This window comes from Balaenoptera acutorostrata, chromosome 19 (genome assembly GCF_949987535.1).
Source record: "Balaenoptera acutorostrata chromosome 19, mBalAcu1.1, whole genome shotgun sequence".
NCBI classification, from domain to species: domain Eukaryota; kingdom Metazoa; phylum Chordata; class Mammalia; order Artiodactyla; family Balaenopteridae; genus Balaenoptera; species Balaenoptera acutorostrata.
Window position 1 is genome coordinate 61,165,367 of NC_080082.1, and position 20,877 is coordinate 61,186,243.

General features: G+C 39.7%; 1 protein-coding gene across 1 annotated transcript; it reads left to right on the forward strand.

Annotated features, from left to right (window-relative positions):
- The first annotated feature begins 2,769 nt into the window (after positions 1-2,769).
- Positions 2,770-20,087, forward strand: ZNF614 (zinc finger protein 614). The gene is made up of 5 exons (XM_057533541.1): positions 2,770-3,010; positions 11,334-11,555; positions 14,962-15,088; positions 15,362-15,457; positions 15,797-20,087. Exons 2-5 carry the CDS (start codon positions 11,541-11,543, stop codon positions 17,317-17,319), a joined length of 1,761 nt encoding a protein of 586 aa, XP_057389524.1. The 5' UTR covers positions 2,770-3,010; positions 11,334-11,540; the 3' UTR covers positions 17,320-20,087.
- The last annotated feature ends 790 nt before the right edge of the window (positions 20,088-20,877 follow it).

Below are 20,877 nucleotides of genomic sequence, written 5' to 3' on the forward strand. Positions count from 1 at the left end.
TGGCCTTACTTTACAATTCCCTAACAGCAAATGATATTCGACACTTATATACAAATTGAGAACCATATCAGGTAAACTTGTCATGTTTGCTTTCAACCATCCAACATAATTTTTAATACTCAAAAGGAGAATAGCCTATTATATTTGATGATACATTCACCCTTTCCGTTCCTTTTTCTTCATTCCTGATGTCACATATGTTTCATATGTTTCCTTCTGTTATTTCTTTTTTGTCAGAGTCTCCTTTATCAATTCTTTTTGAAAAGGTCTACTGGCAACAAATTCTTACTTTTCCTAGCAGTAGGGCTCTTCTTCTCTTGTCTCTATCCAGAGTTATTTCTTTGATATAATAAGGATATTTAGTCCAGTTTACAAATGGTGAGTCCTGCTTTTGGGGAGGGGGGAAAAAAAGGACATCTGCCAGACAGTCCTGTGGCAGTATTCAATCCCCAATTCTATGTTGAGTAATTCATTCCTTTAAAAATATTTTTTGAGCATCTAGACTGTGCCAGGCACTGTTTTTGTCACTGGAGACACATCAGTGAACAAAACAGGCAAAGCCGTGGCCTTCATGGAACATACAGTCTAGTGAAGGCGACTGAGTAAAATAAACACGCATCAGAATTTCAGTTCTGTTAAATGCTGTGGAGAAATATTAAGCCTAGTATACAGGCTGTAATGGAGGAGCTATTTTAGAAAGGTTTCCAAAGAAGGCTATTCTGCACAAATGTAATTTGAAACAATACCTAAGCGTACTGAGGGGAGACAGCCAGCATAATATTTGTGAGCCAAGAACACTCCAGATCTGTTTCCAAGTGTTTTCTCTGGGCTTCCTGCCTCAGGATTCTCTGAGAAGCTTGTAAAAGATGCACGTTCTTGAGTCACACCACAACCTAAGCCAGAACCTGTGGGACTGGGACCCAGGGCTCTGGGTTTATAAAATGAGCTTTCTAATCTATATTTATTTATTTATTTACTTGATCTATATTTAAATTTGAACATCTCTGCCCTAATTCCTGGATTAGGGCTCCCACCCCCAACCCACACTGTCACAGGATGGATTCTGGGCAGATATTCTACAGCAAAGAATTAGACATGAGGGGCCCAGCAACCAGGTCCTCAGATGCTAGTATCTTGTCCTTCTGTGAACCTACATATGTTGCCATGGCACGGTCAGAGCAGCTCATTCCTGAAACTGATCAGTCAGGATCCCAGAATGGGCTGCCCAGGCTGCCCTGAGTTCTCTGGACCACATGTGTAACTCTACTTTCAGAGCTTGACATCTCAGGTGAATGCGGCTAAAATTTAATCCCTGAAGGGAATGTAATATTATTAAGAAATTATGAAAACAATAAATTCTTAATGTATAGAAATTAGAAAACATATATAAACAATAAAGAAATTTTAAATCACCCATATTGTACCTAAGAGTCAAACACTGTTAACAATATATTCTCCAAATTTCAAATGCATGTAAGTATATTTTTACAAAAGAAAAATGAGACTAGTCTCTTTATGTTTGCTATATTATGAACATCTACATCGTTCAGTATTCTTCTAAAACTTTTCTAAAATCGACATTTTTATAATACTATAGTAATACATAATTATTATACAAAGATATATTAACAATGGAGAATTGCAAAAATTGAGAATGTGAAAACTTCTGATATGCTCTACCCATAAACAAAAACCCTAAAGTAATCCAAGCTAAATATTTTATTTAACTAATTGCAATTTTCAAAAAGACAAACACTTATGGTTTGTTCCCATAAAAGGATCATAATATATGTACTATCCTGCAGATGCGTTTTATCCTCTGAAGAACATTTACCTTTCCTTATTTATACTGACAATCTTTCATTGTTATATACTGTTATGTTGAATGGATGTTCCATAATTTACCAAAGTATCATTGTTCATTTAGGTTTTTCTTTTTTATTACAAAAGCCTCTGTGGTTAATATTAAGAAAACTTTCAGCAAATAAATTGTTGGAATATAATTGCTGGGTCAAAGAGAATGAAAAATTTAAACTGGATCCAGGTTGCCTTCTAAAAATCCTCTTTAACTTAAATCCTCTACAATTAAACCTCCCACAGCTGCATAAAAACAACATTTTAAAGTGTGCTCTTTTTAAAATTTGTGAACTATGCCAAGTATGATAATTGCATTATCTCATAATTTTATATTCTCAAATGTCCCACTGTCACCATTTATTTTTGGAAGGAAACATGTAGTTCACTCATTTGCACCTTCACTTCATCCCCTTACCCACTAGAGGTTGCTATGTAACGATCCCACGCAGGTATTAGCATTTTTATCGAACTCTGCCTTATTGGCTACGCCTGTACAAAGGCTGTCTTAATTCCTTCTGAACTACAAAGGCCTTACCCACTCCACACACAACCGCTCTCTCCACAAACCCAAGATATTAAGTGACCACTGCTTTTGTCAATTCCGTGGCCCCCGCCTCTCCAGCGATGCCTCGGCTTCTACCTTTTTTAATCTTCCCAAGCAGCCGGGGGTCTAAGCCCTTTTCTGCCATAGGGACACCTGCCTTCTTCCAAGATGGCCGCGCCCATGGCGCTCCAGAGTAACGAATCAGCTCTAAAGTGCACGAAGGGCGCCGCCATCTTTCTTTGTTCCTCAGCCGGCTGAACGCGCCATGTTGGCCTTGGATAGGCATCGGTCTCTGAAATCTAACGCAGTTAGCACAGCATTGTTGACCATCCCTCGCAACCGGCAGGTATTGATAAAAGCATTGAGAGGGCCAGGAATGATTTCGATGTCTTCCTACAGCCGTTACGGCCCCCGCCCGTCGGAAAGCCGAGGTGGGCGGGGCCATGTGACGTCATAGAGCAGAGCGCGCGGTCGGAATTCGGAAATCCGGCAGCGCTCCAAGGTCCTTGCCAGATGCCCTGGTCCCAGCCGGTTCAGGAGGGCATCCGAATAGCAGGTGGGCTCAGCCTTTTGTCGCTGCCAGTGGTGTCTGGAGGGGTTTGGGATCAGGTGAGTCGGGTTGTGAGCTTGGATTCACGGCCTGTTGGGTCTGTGAAACGTGAGCGCGTGTGAAGGACCTTAATTGGGATTTTATTTAGAATCATTCCCAGAGACGTCTGGACATTAGTGATGGGGCCTTTGGCAGTCAGTGATTAAGAGTCTGAAGAAATCATCGACCGAAAGTCCGACTCTGTCAGAGTCTGGAGTCCACTTGGATCACTCTGCTTGTGGGACTCAGGGGTTGAGAGCTGTGGTGGAAAGTTTGTATCGGTGAACGCGGTGTCTCGTCCGGGTTCGCGATTTAACCTGGGACTCAGTGTTAGAGAGGCCCGGGTTAGGGAGATGTCCCTGTTGGTTTCTTGGGCATGTTTGGAGTTTAGACTGGCATTTAAAATAGGACTCAGTCATAGAGACGCCTGGTGGGGGCTCTCAGTATTTGAGGAGGTTCAGGGTCAAACCTTGAACGCCAGAAACAGACTTGAAGGCTGCATTTCCCCAGTTCATCCAAGCACAGTTCACCCCTTCTAGTCTGTCCTCCCGGACCTTACTAACAACTTTGTCTCCCCACATCACCACTCTTCTCGCTGTCCTCACAAAATTCAGTGTGGTTCGGAGTGATCTAGTGCTAAGTTTACTATTTTTAATGAAATTTAATGTAGTTTTCGTTCTTCTTGTCTCCAAGTTTACTACACTTCTTTTGGATATTTCCGTTTAGGGTCGTTCTTACTCAAGTAAAAGCATTTCCTTTACCCTATATTCTGTTCCGCAGTGAGAACTTTTTTCTTAACGCTAGGTTTGTTTTTACATTTGGGATAATCTGTATAAACATAAGGACAGTTGATTGTATCACTTAATTTCTCCGATCTCAACATATTTGCATTTGATATATTTATACTTTTAAAAAATAGTTTCAGGGACTTCCCTGGTGGCGCAGTGGTTAAGAATCCACCTGCCAACGCAGGGAACATGGGTTCAAGCCCTGGTCCGGGAAGATCCCACATGCTGCAGAGCAACTAACCCCCTGCGCCACAACTACTGAGCCTGTGCTCTAGAGCCAGAGAGCTGCAACTACTGAAGCCCGGGTGCCTAGAGCCCGTGCTCTGCAACTAGAGAACCCATTGCAATGAGAAGCCCTCGCACCACACCCCTCTCGCTGCAACTAGAAAGTCCGCGCTGCAACGAAAACCCAATACAGCCAAAAATAAATTAATTAATTAATTTAAAAAAAATAAAAATAGTTTCAATAGTATCAACACAGGTTGGTGAACCAGTGGCATGGTGTCTGGAATCAAATGTATTCATTAATGTAAGTAGTATTGACATACAATATTTTAAAGTATTTAATTATAATTTCAGTAACCCATTTTGACTTTCTGATTACTTTCTGATTCTACCACTCCACTTAAAAATTTATGGTACCTTTTTTGTTTTGTTCCAGAGATTTCTGGCTACCTTGGTAAACTCTTTTCCTTGACCTTTTTTTGCAATTTCAGTTGGTGGGTTTTTTTGTTTTGTTTTTCTGTACTGTAGAAAAGGAAGTCTTTATTTATTTTTGTCTGTGTTGGGTCTTCGTTGCTGAGCGTGGGCTTTCTCTAGTTGCCGCGAGTGGGGGCGACTCTTCGTTGCCGACTGCTGGCTTCTCATTGCGGTGGCTTCTCCTGTTGCAGAGCACGAGCTCTAGGCGCGTGGGCTTCAGTAGTTGTGGCACACGGGCTCAGTAGTTGTGACTCGCGGGCTTAGTTGCTCCTCGACATGTGGTATCTTCCCAGACCAGGGCTCGAACCCGTGCCCCTGCATTGGCAGGCGGACCCCCAACCACTGCGTCACCAGGGAGGTCCCGAAAAGGAAGTCTTTTTTGTTGTAGTTTTATTTACTGTAAAATTCACCAAGTATAAGCATACATTTCAGTAATTTTAACTGAGTTTCTAGGATTGTACAACCGTCAGCACAATCCAACTTTAAAACATTTCCATCACCCCAGAAAGTTGTCTTGATCCTCTGTGCACTCAGTTTCCACCCCTACCCAGAGCCACACACAACCACTGATCATCTTCCTGCCTCTATTGATTTGCAATTTCTGGACATTTCATAGAAACAGAATAATAAAATATGTAGTCTTCTGGGGCTGTCTTTTTTTCATTTAACATAATATATTTGAGGTCTATCTATATTATAAGTATCAGTAAGTTTTCTTTTTCCCCCCAAGTGATTTATTGAGGCAAAATTGACAGACAATAAGCTGCGCATATTTAAATTGTACAGATTAGTAAGTTTGACATACATACTCATGAAACTATCACCACAATGAAGATAGTGAACATACCCATCACCTAAGAAGTTTCTTTGTGTCCCTTTTTAATCCATCCCTCTTATATTCCCCACACCTCCCCAAGCAACCACAAATCTATTTTTCATTACTATAGGTTAGTTTATAGTTCTTAAAAGTTTTATGTGAATGGAATCATACAGTGTACACTCATTTTTGTTCTGACTTGTTTCACTCAACATTAATATTTTGAGATTCATCCTTGTGTGTATCCATAGTTTCTTTTTATTGCTTTGTATTCCATTGTAGGAACATTAGTTCATTTTATAGAGTTTATTAATTCACCTTTTTAAAAAAATTATTTATTTATTTATTTGGCTGCGCCGGGTCTTAGTTGTGGCACGCGGGATCTTTGTTGCCATATGTGGGATCTTCATTGCAGCATACGGGGTATTTAGTTGTGGCATGTGGGATCTAGTTCCCCAACCAGGGATCAAACCCAGGCCCCCTGCAATGGGAGTGCAGAATCTCAACCACTGGACCACCAGGGAAGTCTCTAATTCACCTGTTGGTGGGTAGTTGTGTTTCCAGTTTTTAGCGCTTACGAATAAAGCTTCTGTGAACACTCATGTTCAAGTCTATAGTTACATGTGTCTTCTTTTTTCTGCATAAATCACCAGTAGTTGAATGGCTAAATCATGTGGTAGGTGTATGTTTAACTTTTAAAGAAACTGCTAAACTGTTCCCCAAAGTGGTTGTACTTTATTTATATCTAGGAGAAGCAGGTGGATGGCTGTTGGGTGGCTCCACATTTTGTATTGTCTTTCTTTTTTTTTTAAATTAATTAATTAATTAATTTATGGCTGTGTTGGGTCTTCATTGCTACTCGTGGTCTTTCTATAGTTGCAGCGAGTGGGGGCCACTCTTCACTGCGGTGCGCGGGCTTTTCATTGTGGTGGCTTCTCTTGTTGCGGAGCACAGGCTCTAGGCACGTGGGCTTCAGTAGTTGTGGCACGCGGGCTCAGTAGTTGTGGCACACGGGCTTAGTTGCTCAGCGGCATGTGGGATCTTCCCGGACCAGGGCTCGAACCCATGTCCCCTGCATTGGCAGGTGGATTCTTAACCGCTGCGCCACCAGGGAAGTCCCAAGAGTATATATAGTTTTGTAAGAAACTGCCAAATTGGGCTTCCCTGGTGGTGCAGCGGTTGAGAATCTGCCTGCCAATGCAGGGGACATGGGTTCGAGCCCTGGTCTGGGAAGATCCCACATGCCGCGGAGCAACTAGGCCCGTGAGCCACAACTACTGAGCCTGCGCGTCTGGAGCCTGTGCTCCACAGCAAGAGAGGCCGCGATAGTGAGAGGCCCGCGCACCGCGATGAAGAGAGGCCCCCGCTTGCCACAACTAGAGAAAGCCCTCGCACAGAAACAAAGACCCAACACAGCAAAAATAAATAAATAAATAAAATTAAGAAGTGTTGTAAGAAAGGTTTAGTTAAAAAAAAAAAAAGTTAGGCAACAGAAACATTAAAAAAAAAAAAAAAGAAAGAAAAAAGAAACTGCCAAATTGTGTTCCAGAGTAGCTGTACCATCAGCAATAAATTAGAGTTCCTGTTGCTTCATATCCTCTTCAGCATTTGGTGTAGTCATTGTTTTGAATTTTGGTTATTCTAATAAGTGGGTGATGGTATCTCATTTTTTTTTAATTTGTTATTTCCTAATTACATATGATGTAGTTTCCTAATTACACATGTTTTCATTTGCTTATTTGCTATCTGTGTATCTTCTTTGGTAAGGTGTCAGTTCAGGTCTTTTGCCCATTTTTCAACTGGGTTGTGTTTTCTTATTGTTGAGTTTTTAAGAGTTCTTTGTATATTTTGGATAACAGTCCTTTATCAGATATGTCTTTTGCAAATATTTTCTCCCAACCTGTGGCTTGTCTTCTCAATTTCTTGAGGTAGTTTATATTTTTACCTATTACATTTAAATTTATTATCCATTTTAATTTAATTGGAAATGGATATTCAGTTGTTCCAGTATATTTGTTGGAAAGACCATCTTTTCCCTCATTGCTTTGTCTTGCACCTTTGTTGAAAATCAGCTGACCATACTTGCATTTATTTCTCAATTCTCAATTCTGTTGCACTGACTTATGTATCTATCATTATGTCAATACAGTACCTATTTTATTACTATGGGTTTAAAATAAATTTTTTTTCAATATATTTTTATTTATTTATGGCTGTGTTGGGTCTTCGTTTCTGTGCGAGGGCTTTCTCTAGTTGTGGCAAGCGGGGGCCACTCTTCATCGCGGTGCGCGGGCCTCTCACTATCACGGCCTCTCTTGTTGCAGAGCACAGGCTCCAGACTCGCAGGCTGAGTAATTGCGGCTCATGGGTCCAGTTGCTCCGCAGCATGTGGGATCTTCCCAGACCAGGGCATGAACCCGTGTCCCCTGCATTGGCAGGCAGATTCTCAACCACTGCGCCACCAGGGAAGCCCTAAAATAAATTTTGAAATAGATTAGTATAAGCACTCACCAACTTTATAATTCTATTTTACAATTGGTCTAGCTAATCTAGATTCTTTATCTTTTAATGCAAATTTTAGTATCATCTTCTCCATATTTATAAAATTCCTGGTGTACCTTTGATAGTGATTGCATTGAATCTGGGGAGAATTGCCATCACCATACTGAATCTTCCAATCTACAGGCTTGGAGTGTCTCTCTATTTACTTATATCTCTTTAAATTTGTCTCAGAAGTGTTTTACAGTTTTCAATATACAAGTCTTACATTAGTTTTAATTTATTCTTAAGTATTTTTTTTCTTTTTGATGCTATTGTGTGTGGAATTGCTTCCTTAATTTCCTTATTGGCTGGATCATTGCTAGTATAGAGATATGCAATTTACTTTAATATATTGTTACTGTATCCTGTAACCTTGCTAAACTTATTTACTAGTTCTAATACATTTTTTTGCATGTATTTCTTAGGATTTTCTATATACAAAATCATATTGTCTATGACTAAGAAGAGTTGCACTCTGTATTTCCAGTACAGATACCTTTACGTTTTTAAAATGTATTTATTTGTTTATTACCTATTGAACTGGCTGGAACCTTTAGTATAGTAATGGATAAAACGGGTTAAGGCAGCTATCCTTGCATTGTTCTCAATTCTAGGAGAAAAACATTCAGAATTTTACCATTAAGTATGATGTTGGTTTTGGTTTTTCATAGCTGCCCTTTATTAGTTTGAGTAACTTCCTTTCTGTTTCTAGTTTTTTGAAAGTTTTAATCATGAGTGGGTATTAAATGTGGTCACATACCTTTTCTGTATCCTTTGAGAAGAACATGTGGGTTTTGTCCTTTATTGTATTAATTTGGAGTAGTACATTACTTTATTTTCCCATGATAAACCAACCTGGCATTCCTGGGATAAATCCCCCTTAGTTGTTGTCTATAATCCTTTTTATATTATGCTGCATGTGTTTTGCTAATACATTGTTAACAATTTTTCACCTAGGAGATTGGTCTATAGTTTTTATTTCTGTGATGTCTTTGTCTTGCTTTGGTATCTTAGTAATCCTGGCTTTATACAGTGAAGCCAGTTGAGAGTAGGCTTTTTTTGTGTGTGATGATTTTTTTTTTTTTTTAAGGAACTCCTTTATTTATTTATTTATTTTTGGCTGTGTTGGGTCTTCGTTTCTGTGCGAGGGCTTTCTCTAGTTGCGGCAAGTGGGGGCCACTCTTCATCGCAGTGCGCGGGCTTCTCACTATCGTGGCCTTTCTTGTTGCGGAGCACAGGCTCCAGACGCGCAGGCTCAGTAGTTGTGGCTCACGGGCCTAGTTGCTACGCGGCATGTGGGATTTTCCCAGACCAGGGCTCGAACCGGTGTCCCCGGCATTGGCAGGCAGATTCTCAACCACTGTGCCACCAGGGAAGCCCCTGTGTGTGATGATTTTTAATTACTAATTCAATTTCTTTACTTGTTACATAGGTATTCAAATTTTTAAAAATATCTTGTTGCAGTTTTGTTTCTTTCTAGGCATTTGTCCATTTCATCTAAGCCATATATATATATACACACATAACATTTTATACAATTTTTAAAGGTTACACTCCATTTACAGTTATTACAAAATATTGACTATATTCCCCATGTCGTATACCTTGTAACCTACCTTTGCTTTGAATTTATTGACAGTTTTATACCCTAGTATATGGTCTTTCCTGGAGAATGTTCCATGTACTTTTGAAAAAATATATATTTTGTTGCTGTTGAGTGTAGTGTTAAATAAATGTCACTTAAGTTGATTGATTATATTGTTCAAGTCTGCTATATCCTTGCTGGTTTTGTTTTTGTTTTTGTTTTATCATTATTGCCAACCAGGGAGAGCTCACCTAACTCTTAGTGTCCAGCGTTTTTTTTTTTGTTTTTTTTTTTAAATTTATTTATTTTATTTATTTTTGGCTACGTTGGGTCTTCGTTGCTGCGCTCGGGCTTTCTCTAGTTGCGGCGAGCAGGGGCCACTCTTCATGGTGGTGCGCGGGCTTCTCATTGAGGTGGCCTCTCCCGTTGCGGAGCACAGGCTCTAGGCACGCGGGCTTCAGTAGTTGTGGCACGTGGGCTCAGTAGTTGTGGCTCGCGGGCTCTAGAGTGCAGGCTCAGTAGTTGTGGCACACGGGCTTAGTTGCTCCGTGGTATGTGGGATACTCCTGGACCAGGGCTCTAACCCTTGTCCCCTGCATTGGCAAGCGGATTCTCAATCACTGCGCCACCAGGGAAGCCCAGTGTCCAGCGTTTTTACTGGGGCCCAGTGAACATAGACATGATTGGCTGAACTTAGTCTCCAGCCCCTCTAGAGGTCAAGCTGATACCATGTGGTCCAAGGCCCCTCACCATAAATTACATCATTAGCGTAGACTATCTTGTATGGCCCAAGCCTCCCAGGTAAGCAAAGCCATTCTTATCAGGTGGGGCATTCCAAGGGCTTATAGGTTCCCTCTCAGGAATTGAGGGCAAAGCCAAACCTCTGTTGGGTAAGATTAATCCTTTAGTATACAAAGAGAAATAAGACAATCTTAATGATTTGCTTAGTACGGTGGTCTTCAAAGTGAGGTGTGGGGACTTCCCTGGTGGCCCAGTGGTTGGGACTTTGCCGTCCAATGAGGTGGGTGCGGGTTTGATCCCTGGTTGGGGAGCTAGGATCCCACATGCCTCGTGGCCAAAAAACCAAAACATAAAAACAGAAGCAGGGACTTCCCTGGTGGTGCAGTGGTTAAGAATCTGCCTGCCAATGCAGGGGACACGGGTTCGATCCCTGGTCCAGGAAGATCCTACATGCCGCGGAGCAACTAAGCTTGTGTACCACAACCAGTGAGCCTGTGCTCTAGAGCCCGCGAGCCACAACTACTGAGCCCGCACGCCCAGAGCCCATGCTCCACAAGAAGAGAATCCACCGCAATGAGAAGCCCACACACTGCAATGAAGAGTAGCCCCCGCTCGCAGCAACTAGAGAAAGCCCGTGCACAGCAACAAAGACCCAACGTAGCCATAAATAAATAAATAAATTTATTTAGAAAAAAAAGAAGAAACAATATTGTAAAAAAATTCAATAAAGACTTTAAAGAAAATGGTCCACATAAAAAAAACTTTATAAAAAAAATACTTAAAAAAAACCTGCAGTGTGTGTACCTACTGAGCATATACTTTTGAAGTGGTACCTGGGCACACATACTTTTTAAAGGCACAATGTCCAGCTCCTTGGAAACTTTCATGTGGCCTCTTCTGTAAACTTGATCTGCTTGTGCTTTCACCCGAGGCATCATGTTCTGCTGATTCTGCTTTCCCTCCTTCCCTTTAATAGTCATGCCATTTCCTCTTCATGAAAGAATGGCATACATTTCACACATTCAGAACCTTGTTTTATTGCCCCAGAGTATGAAAGCCTCTGGGGCACCAAATAAAGGAACAGTTGGAAATATTGGGGTCCCTCATTTAAGGATAAGTGACAGCATCTGGGCCCAGAGGGAATGTACACTCAAAGTCAATTTGCTCTTCAGCCCACAGGTCCTGGCTCCCCAGGAGAAAGAGTGATCAAGTGAAGGAATGAGGGGAGAAAGAGGAGATTCTTGGAGTTGGATATCATCATTTCTGAGGACATCTTTAACTGGACGCCAAGATTTCTGTCTCTAAGAATTACATGGCAGATGCAGAAGAAACAAAAGACAGAATCCATGTTACTCACTATTTCCTGAGTGTGGAAGAAGATGATCAAGGTCCAGGTGATTTTTGGTTTGTTAGATCTTTCTTTTGTTGTCTAATGGATTTGTGGTGACCTGAAAAAAAATCAGTTCAACTAAAAGAAGTATAAATTGGGGATAATGGGGTTCTGGGGAGAAATTAACTTAGACTCTGAATTCAAAATCAGGACAAAGTGGGATCAGGAATATATCGTTCATAGGGGTCACATCAAGTGACTAATATTGGAAGATAATGTGTGACTGTGGTGGACCCTGTGGGTTACATCAGCTGTCACTTTGCATTATCTCTGGCAGACGTCACAACCAGAGAAACACGAAAAGCTCTGTGGTATGTGTTGACTATGAGGAAAAAGCAGACCGCTCCTTGAGGGAGTCAGTGGTTTATGTCACTTAGGTGAATGGAATGATACTCCTAACAACATCGATAACTCTTAGGGGCTCCCCACTAGCCAGAGTACCACTGGCCTGGTACCACTTGAGCATCTAAAAGAAAGATGAGTGCAACTGACTGAAGAACATTACCTATATAGCTATATAAAATTCCATGAGTTTATAGTCATACTCAAAAAAGCCAGTTACAAGGTAAATAAGTACTAGGGATGTAATGTACAACATATGACTATAGCTAACACTGCTATATGATATATAGGAAAGTTGTTAAGAGTAAATCCTAAGAGTTCTCATCACAGGGAGAAAATCTTTTTCCTTTTTTTCTTTTCTTTTTGTTGTATCTACATGAGAGAAGATGGATGTTAGTTGAACCTATTGTGGTAGTCATTTTGCAATATATGTAAATCATACCATCATGCTATACATCTAAAACTTATACAGTGATATATGTCAATTATTTCTGAATAAAACTGGAACAAAAAACCATTGGAGTTTGATAGAAATCAAATATTGGACCTTTGAAATGATGAAGTAACTGATTCAAACCTATGTTTTGGGGAACAGTGGTGGAGATTCACTCTCAGTTTAAGAAATAGATTCAGTGTGAAATAATTCAAGCTTCACAGATAACAGATCAATACTCCTTGACCATGAATTACACTCATATATGAACCACCTCTGCAGGGTGAGCTGCCATTGTCATTTTCATGACATCCTCCAGCCTGTTTTCAGTGTACTGGAATTCTTTACATTTTGGTGTCTACGGGCCAGCTTTCTTCTTTTTTACATGATGCAATGAACACCAAATGATATATGTGTGATAATTCAATAATTCACGTATTGATGAATATTTAGATATTCTTGTTATTACAAACCATGTGACATTAAACATTCTTGTTAATGGCTTTTTGTGAAATTGTATCTGTACTGCTTCAGAGTGGCTACAGTTTCCACAATCCCTTCCTCAGGTTTGATAATTTGCTCAAAAACTCACAGAACTCAGGAAAGCACTTTTCTTAATTTACAGATTTATTTACTTACATTTACATGATACGACTCAGGAACAGTCAAATGGAAGAGACGCATAGAGCAAGGTATGGGGGTGTGTCACCCTTCCAGTACCTCACTGTGTTCACCAACTTGGAAACTTGCCAAACCTGTAGTTTTGGGGTTTTTTTGAAGGTTTCATTACTTAGGCATGATTGATTAAATCATTGGCCATTGGTGATTGAACTCAGTCTCCAGCCCCTCTCCCCTCTCTGGAGGTTTCATCTCATGGTTTGTTCCTCTAGCAACCAGCCCCCATCCCGAAGCTGTCTGGGCGCCCTCCCCCTACCTGTCATGTTATTAGCATACAAAAAACACTTATCGGTGTGGAGATTCTAGGTGTTTTAGGAGGTAGGGTACCAGGAACCAGGGACAAAGACCAAGTGTTTATTTTTGTATCATATAATTGCTGACTACTTTGTTTCAACGTCTATCGTGTGGCTGCAATCAAAGTGTAAGCCCTAAGATGGGGTCTGATCTGAAGGCTCAAGTGAGGAAGGATGCACTTCTAAGCTCACTTACATGGTTGTTGGCAGAATTCATTTCCAGAACTCAAATGAGATCCTCAGTTTCTACCTGTCTGCTCATGTAAGACCACTGAGTTCCTTGTCACGTGGGCCCCCCTAACATGCCATCTTGTTTCATCAAAGTCATCAAAGGACAGATTCTGTTAGCAAGCTGGAAATCATATATAGCCTAATTTAAAAGGGGTATCTCATCACCTTTGCTCTATTCTTTTTTTTTTAGAAACAATTCAGCCCATGCTCAAGGGAAGGGTACCTCACAGGGGCATAAACACCTAGTATGTAATAAGGAATTTGACTGACTTTTGTCTCTGATTCCTGGGAGGCAACCTCTAAACCCTTGGAATTACCCATGTGATAAGAGTGTCTTTGTTTTTCATTTTGGACCACTGGGACCACACTGTATAGTTTATGCTATGAGGTGACTCATGTGGGCCCTAGATGATTTGTGCTCATGAGATAACTCAAGATGAGGGGTGTCCATCCCAAAAAGACCAACCATGTGATTAGAGGCTTGTGGCTTTCAGCCATATGTAACCAGTCTAGCCTCCAGGAAGGGGGAAGGACCTGTGTTCAGCCATGTGGTCAATGATTCAATAAATCATGCATATATAATGAAGCATCAATAAAAACTCTGGACACTGAAGTTCAGGTGAGCTTCCTTGGTTGGCAGTACTCCTGAGGACTGTCACACAATGTGGCTGGGAGAAGATAATGCTGTCCAGGACTCCATGATGAGAGTCATGTGTTTCAATACCAAGTGGCCTTCATGTCTGACCTTTCTGGCACAAAAATCAGAACTTTGAAGATAATATTCCATTTTTTTTCTGAGTTCTATTGTTTCTGTTGTAGGTAATCTGTCTTTTGTCTCTGGATGCTTTTATAGTTTCTCTTCATATTTTGTGTATTATAGTTTTAGTCTGATGTGCCTATGTATAGACTTCGTGCTTGGAATTTGTTGGGATTACTGAGTCTGAAGTTCAGAGTGTTTAATCAGTCTTGAAATTTTCACCTTTAGATCTTTGGATACTGCTTCTCCATTACTATATTTTCTCTTTGTTTTTGTTTTCAAATCTTCCTAATCAACTTTAATGGTCTTTTTTTTTGTTGTTGCTGTGGACGTATCTTGTATAGTTTCTGGGGTTTTTTACATTTATTAAAAACACTGTTGTAAATTCTGGATGTAGAGGCTGTTCATGGTTGATTCTCATATTGGCTGTGAAGTTTCGTGGTAATGTAGGAATACTTTATTTGTCCTGATGTCATTTGCATATTTTTAGTATGCAAATGGAAATAGGTGCTAAAATATATAGATAGAAGGATAGGATTTTGCTTCTACTGAAATGTATTTGAGAAAAGTATATAGATGCAGGCTATACAGTGAAAATTAGAACAACTTCTCTCATGCTTCTTCCATATTGATAAAAAGAATTCCCATCATATTAAACTGGACTCTGTTATTACAGGAATTGCTGACACTGGAGGATGTGGCTGTGGAGTTCAACTGGGAGGAGTGGCAGCTCCTGGATCCTGCTCAGAAAGACCTATACCGGGATGTGATGTTGGAGAACTTTAACAATTTGGTGTCACTGGGTAAGGACAGCTCCCTGTGTCACTTAGAGGTGCCCAGTCGCTGGCCTTTTCTCCATCACCTGATGAAAGCTTTGCAGTCACTGTGGTCTTCCAAAGAGTTAGATTTTCAGTCCCCTCTCTGGCCCCAAACAAAAGGGTATAATCTGTATGCTGAAGGAGAACTTTTACTTTTTGCATACAAGAAATTTTGTCTCTAAAATGCAGTATTTTCCCATCTTGACATACTGTACCCCAGTCCCTGTATCTAAGTCTTCTATCATTTCTCACGAACAGGGTATCAAGCTACCAAATCAGATACTCTCTCCAAGTTGGAACATGGAAAAGAACCATGCATAACAGAAAACGAAATCCAGAATAGAACCCGTCCAGGTGAGTGAGGGAGAACCAGCAAGGGGAGTGGTCAGGGAGGTCATATTCTAGTTGTTAAGAGAAGGAGTCCCAGCTGTGAGGGTGACTGAGGCCCCCACAACAGCTGCTCCACATAGTCATCTCCCCAGATGAGCACTCTTTCTTTGTGGGTATTTAGCTTTAAATATATTCCTTGTCTCTTCTTGGATCTGATATTTATTTCCTCTTACATCTTTATAATTTTGTACTGGGATCATATGGTAGACAATAAAGATCCAGTCCCCCCACTATATCATCTTTTAAGCACTTTCATTCCATACCACTCTTGTGAAATAATTTATCATTTCCTTTTTTTCCTAGGAATTGGGAAAGTTGACAGTCATCTGCCAGAGCACTCTCAAGACCAAAGATTTCCAAAGAGCCTGCAACAATGCAGTGAACAGAATGCATTTAGAAAGAGTATTTATCTGAGCAAAACACGTTTAGCCCTAATACAAAATCATACGTTTGACTTATGTAGAAAAGCTTGGAAATCAAGCTTAAGTTTAGTTAACCAGAAGAGAAGATATGAAATAAAGAACCCTGTGGAGTTTAATGGAGATAAGAAATTCTTTCTACATGGTGATCGTGAACAGTTGTATTCTGGAATTGAATTTCCTGGAAGTATAAAACACATCATTGCTAAGTTCCAAGTCCTTAAGCATCAGAGAACTCACAAAATAGAGAAATCCCAGGCCTGCATTGAAAGTGAGAAAACATGCATCAGGAAATCTCAGCTTATTTCTCATGAGAGCATTCATATAGGAGACAAACTCCATCGGTGTGATCTGTGTGAGAAATCCTTCTCCAGAAATGTCACGTTCACTAAACATCAGAAAACTCAAACACAAGACAAACCCCATTTAACCAGTGAATGCAGAAAAGTCTCTACTGTGAAGAGCAGTCCCACTGTACATCAGCAAACCCAAACAGGAGAGAAATCCTATATATGCAGTGAGTGTGGAAAAGGCTTCACAGTGAGGCGCTATCTGATTGCACATCAGCGAACTCACAGTGGAGAGAAACCTTATGTGTGCAGTGAATGTGGTAAAGGCTTCACCGTGAAGAGCAATCTCATTGTGCATCAGCGCACTCACACAGGGGAGAAACCCTATGTATGCAGCGAGTGTGCGAAAGGCTTCACTATGAAGCGCTATCTTGTTGTACACCAGCGAACTCATACTGGAGAGAAACCATATTTGTGCAGTGAATGTGGGAAAGGCTTCACCGTGAAGAGTAATCTCATCGTACATCAGCGATCTCATACAGGGGAGAAATCTTACATATGCAGTGAATGTGGGAAAGGCTTCACTGTGAAACGCACTCTCATCATACATCAGCGAACTCACACGGGAGAGAAATCTTACCTATGTAACGAATGCGGAAAAGGCTTCACCACAAAGCGCACTCTTGTTATACATCAGCGAACTCACACGGGAGAGAAACCCTATGAATGCAATGAGTGTGGAAAAGCCTTCAGCCAGAAGATATGCCTCATACAACATGAGAGGTGTCATACAGGAAAGACGCCCTTTGTATGTACTGAGTGTGGAAAATCCTATTCCCACAAGTATGGTCTCATTACCCATCAGAGAATTCACACAGGGGAGAAACCCTATGAGTGCAATGAATGTGGAAAAGCCTTCACCACGAAGTCAGTACTCAATGTACATCAAAGAACTCACACAGGAGAAAGACCATATGGATGCAGTGATTGTGAGAAAGCCTTCTCCCACTTGTCAAACCTCGTTAAACATAAGAAAATGCACATAAGAAAAATGAGTAGATTCGGTCAAGTTGGAAATTCCTTTAACAGAGAGGCACAGCTCATTACTTATGATTGAACAAGAGCCCCGTTAATGCAGTGACTGGGGAAATGCCTTCTGTGGCAGCTAAGACTTTGTTTAAACACCAGTGTTTCTAGCAGAGCAGAACGTAATCATGGTACTGCCTGTTATCAGATGTGTGCCCTGAGGAGATGAAAGGATTTGCGTAGGAGATAAACCTGGTGAATATATTGAATGTGGTAGTGCCTTTGGTGATCCTTACCTCACATTTTCTGTCAATGAAAACATGTTGGAAAAACTCTGATACATTCATTATGGAGATGCCTTGGGCAAAACTTTCTGACTTCATTATATGTCTGAAAAGTATATACTCTATATTCTCCGACAAATTCTGTGAATGCAGAGACTAGGAAAGTCTTCAGTGGGAAGATAGACTTTATTATCAGGGATCTTCATTGATCATCAGTGAGCTCATTGTTCATAGAAATATGATTTTTTTTAAAAAAAGGAAATGTGATGACCACGGGAATGTCTTTCCCCCAGAAAGAAGACCTCAGTGAGTGTCAGAGTTCACACTGGAGAAAAGCTTTTAAGAGGATAGTCTATATGGCAGGATTTCAGTGATACATTCTGCCTCATCATTTGTCAGGAAATCATATAGAAATTAAAACCTTTATGAACATGCTAAAGGTAGAGCATCTTTAGTTAAATATCAGAGGACTTAAAAAGGAATGAAGTCCTGTGAAAATGATAAATGTTTGAGTGCTTTTTGTTACAACTCTAACCTCATCATATATCAGATAATGCACCTGAATCTCCTTTCTGGTTGCCTTGTCAGTAATTCCATAGTTTTAAAAAGAAGTCTGCTTTTCTCATCACTGATTTTTATTGTTATATACGATGTAAGAGTGTTCTATGCTTACCCTCATATGTGATTAGCTCTTACTTTTCTTCGGCTATAAACATAATTGTAAATTTAGCATACTGAACTTTAAAAGGAAACTGAATATGAACACGTACTTGCACTTGCTTAACTAAGTTTATAAATATGACCAAATATTTTACAAAACCACCTTCAAAGTTATTTTTATAAAATTTATAGTTTGAAATCATTTTAACTTATAAGAAAATGCAAAAGTAGTCCAGAGAATTCCCTAGTATCTTTTCTGCACCTTCTTCCAGTAAAAACATTTTATGTAACCATATTTTATTATCGAACCCAGGAAAATGATATTGGTAGTATACTGTTAACTCCTAACCTTTGGAGTTTAGATTTCACTAGATTTTACATGAATTTTTTAATCATTTTTTTTTGTAATTCTAAGGTGTTTTATTACATATATAGATTTCATTGTAACCGTCATCCCCAGGACGTACAACTGTTTAATCAACCCAGACACCCTCATGCTACCTTTTTATGCTCACATCCTCTATCCAAACCTACCTCTGGCAACCACTTGTCTGTTTTCCATCAATATAATTTTGTCATTTATGAATGTTATCAAAATAATTTTTATAACTGGATTTTATATAAATAAGTTGTATTTATTTATACAAATTTACAATTTCTTATTAATGAGGGACATGTAAGCTTTTTGTTTTTTTTTGTCCCTCAGCAAATTGCTCTTAAGATTTATTTGAGTTGTATTGTTTTATTTTTATTAGTGAGTAGTATACATACTGGATGTATTAGTTTGTTTATCCATTCACTCTTCAAAGAAGTTTGTACTGTTTCCTGGTTTCAACTGTTACAGGGAAAGATGCTGTAAATCGGCATCCAGGGTTTTGTGTGAACATAAATTTTCATTCCTCTATAATAAATATTCAGGTGTGTGCTTATTAGGACATATGGTAAGTTGTGTTTAGCTTTAAAAGAAACTACCAAACTCCTTCCAGAGTGGCTATACCATTCGACATTCTCAACAGCAGTGTATGAAATCCACTTGTTCCACATCCTCTCCAGCATTTGGTATTTTCAGTATATTTTATTTTAGCCACTTTACTAGCAATAGATGAGAGATTCAATTGCTCTTCATCCTCACCAGCACTTGGTATTGTCCTATCTTACATTACTCATTCTATTAGGTTTGTGGTCATATCTGATCTTGAGCTTAACCTGCATTTCCCTCATGGCTAACAACCCTGCTATTGTTGTTGTTATTATCATTATCATCATCATTTTTGGACTTACTTATAACTGGAAATTTGTACCTTTTGACCACCTTCACCATTTCCACCCTCCCACCCCCTTCCAGCCTCTGGCAACCACAATCTGTTCTTTATTATCTACAAGTTTGGGGGGTTTTGGATTCTACAAATAAGAGAGATCATACAATATTCGTCTTTCTCGGCCTGACGTATTTCACTTAGCAAAATGCCCTCAATGTCGCAAATGGCAAGATTTCCTTCTTTTTATGGTTGGATAATATTCCATTGCATAAATACCACGTTTTCTCTATCCATTCATCTGTCAATAGACATTTAGGCTGTTTCCATGTCATGGCTCTTGTAAATAGTGCTGCTGTGAACATGGGGGATGCATGTATCTTTTCAAATTAGAGTTTTCATTTTTTTCTGGATATATATACCCAGGAGTGGACTTGCTGAATCATATGGTACTTCTATTTTTAATTTTTTGAGGAATCTGTACACTGTTTTTCATAGTAGCTGTACCAATAACAATCTTCTTCATTCTTTTTATGTCTGCATAGTGTTCATGAAGAGACATCTCATGATTTATTTAACCCATCACCTACTAATGTACATTCATATTGGTATTAGTTACCTTTGACTGCATTACAAACCTACCTCTCTAAAACTTAATGTCTAAAGACAACAAACATTAATTATAATAAATATTAATTGTTATGTTGGTTGACGGTTGGACTGTCTGGTGTGCGCTGTCCTGACTGGGGGCTACACGATCTAGGTGGCTTTTCTGATGTATCTGAGCCTCCCCTGGAATGGTTGAGGCCACTTTTCACATAGTCTCTCATCCCAAGGCTAACCTGGGCTCTATTACAATGTGTCAGAAGAGCTCCAAGAGACAAATAGAACATGCCTCAGTGGGCAAGTCTATTTCTGTCCTCAGTGTCAAGCTTGCTATTGTCCCGTTGGACACACTGGTCACAGTTACTGTGCAGGAGCACTATCCAAAGGTGTGAATGCAAGATGCAAGAGTAAGTTTTTGTAACAATCACAAGATTATTTATTTCCTTAAAATTGTCAAAATTGATGCCATGAATATCCTTGTACATGTTTGTTCGCACAAAAATAATTTCTACTGAATTTCAATTCTTAAAATTGATTGGTGGCTCTAAGACAAAAGTTTAAATTCGGTAATTGCAAGTTGTACTCCAAAAACATTTTATTAATTTTTATACTCCAGACTCAATCCTGCCCCCCTAAAAAACATACCAAACGTCTAACACCTAAAATTTATTGGTGTGCATTTTTTGAACTAGAACTATGACAAGCTTGATAATAACATACCAATTCATTCAAAGCTGTATGTGGTGGACACCTCTGTTATCTACTGTGCAGATGAGAGATGAAGACCAATAGAATACCTTTATCCTATAGCCTGAGACTGAATATTATTCATCATTCACTCTT

Excerpts from the sequence above, each read along its gene's own strand:
- ZNF614 (XM_057533541.1), top strand. Across the intron at positions 15,089-15,361 it reads TAACAATTTGGTGTCACTGG|GGTATCAAGCTACCAAATCA; the intron begins GTAAGGACAGCT and ends TCTCACGAACAG. Across the intron at positions 15,458-15,796 it reads CCAGAATAGAACCCGTCCAG|GAATTGGGAAAGTTGACAGT; the intron begins GTGAGTGAGGGA and ends TTTTTTTCCTAG.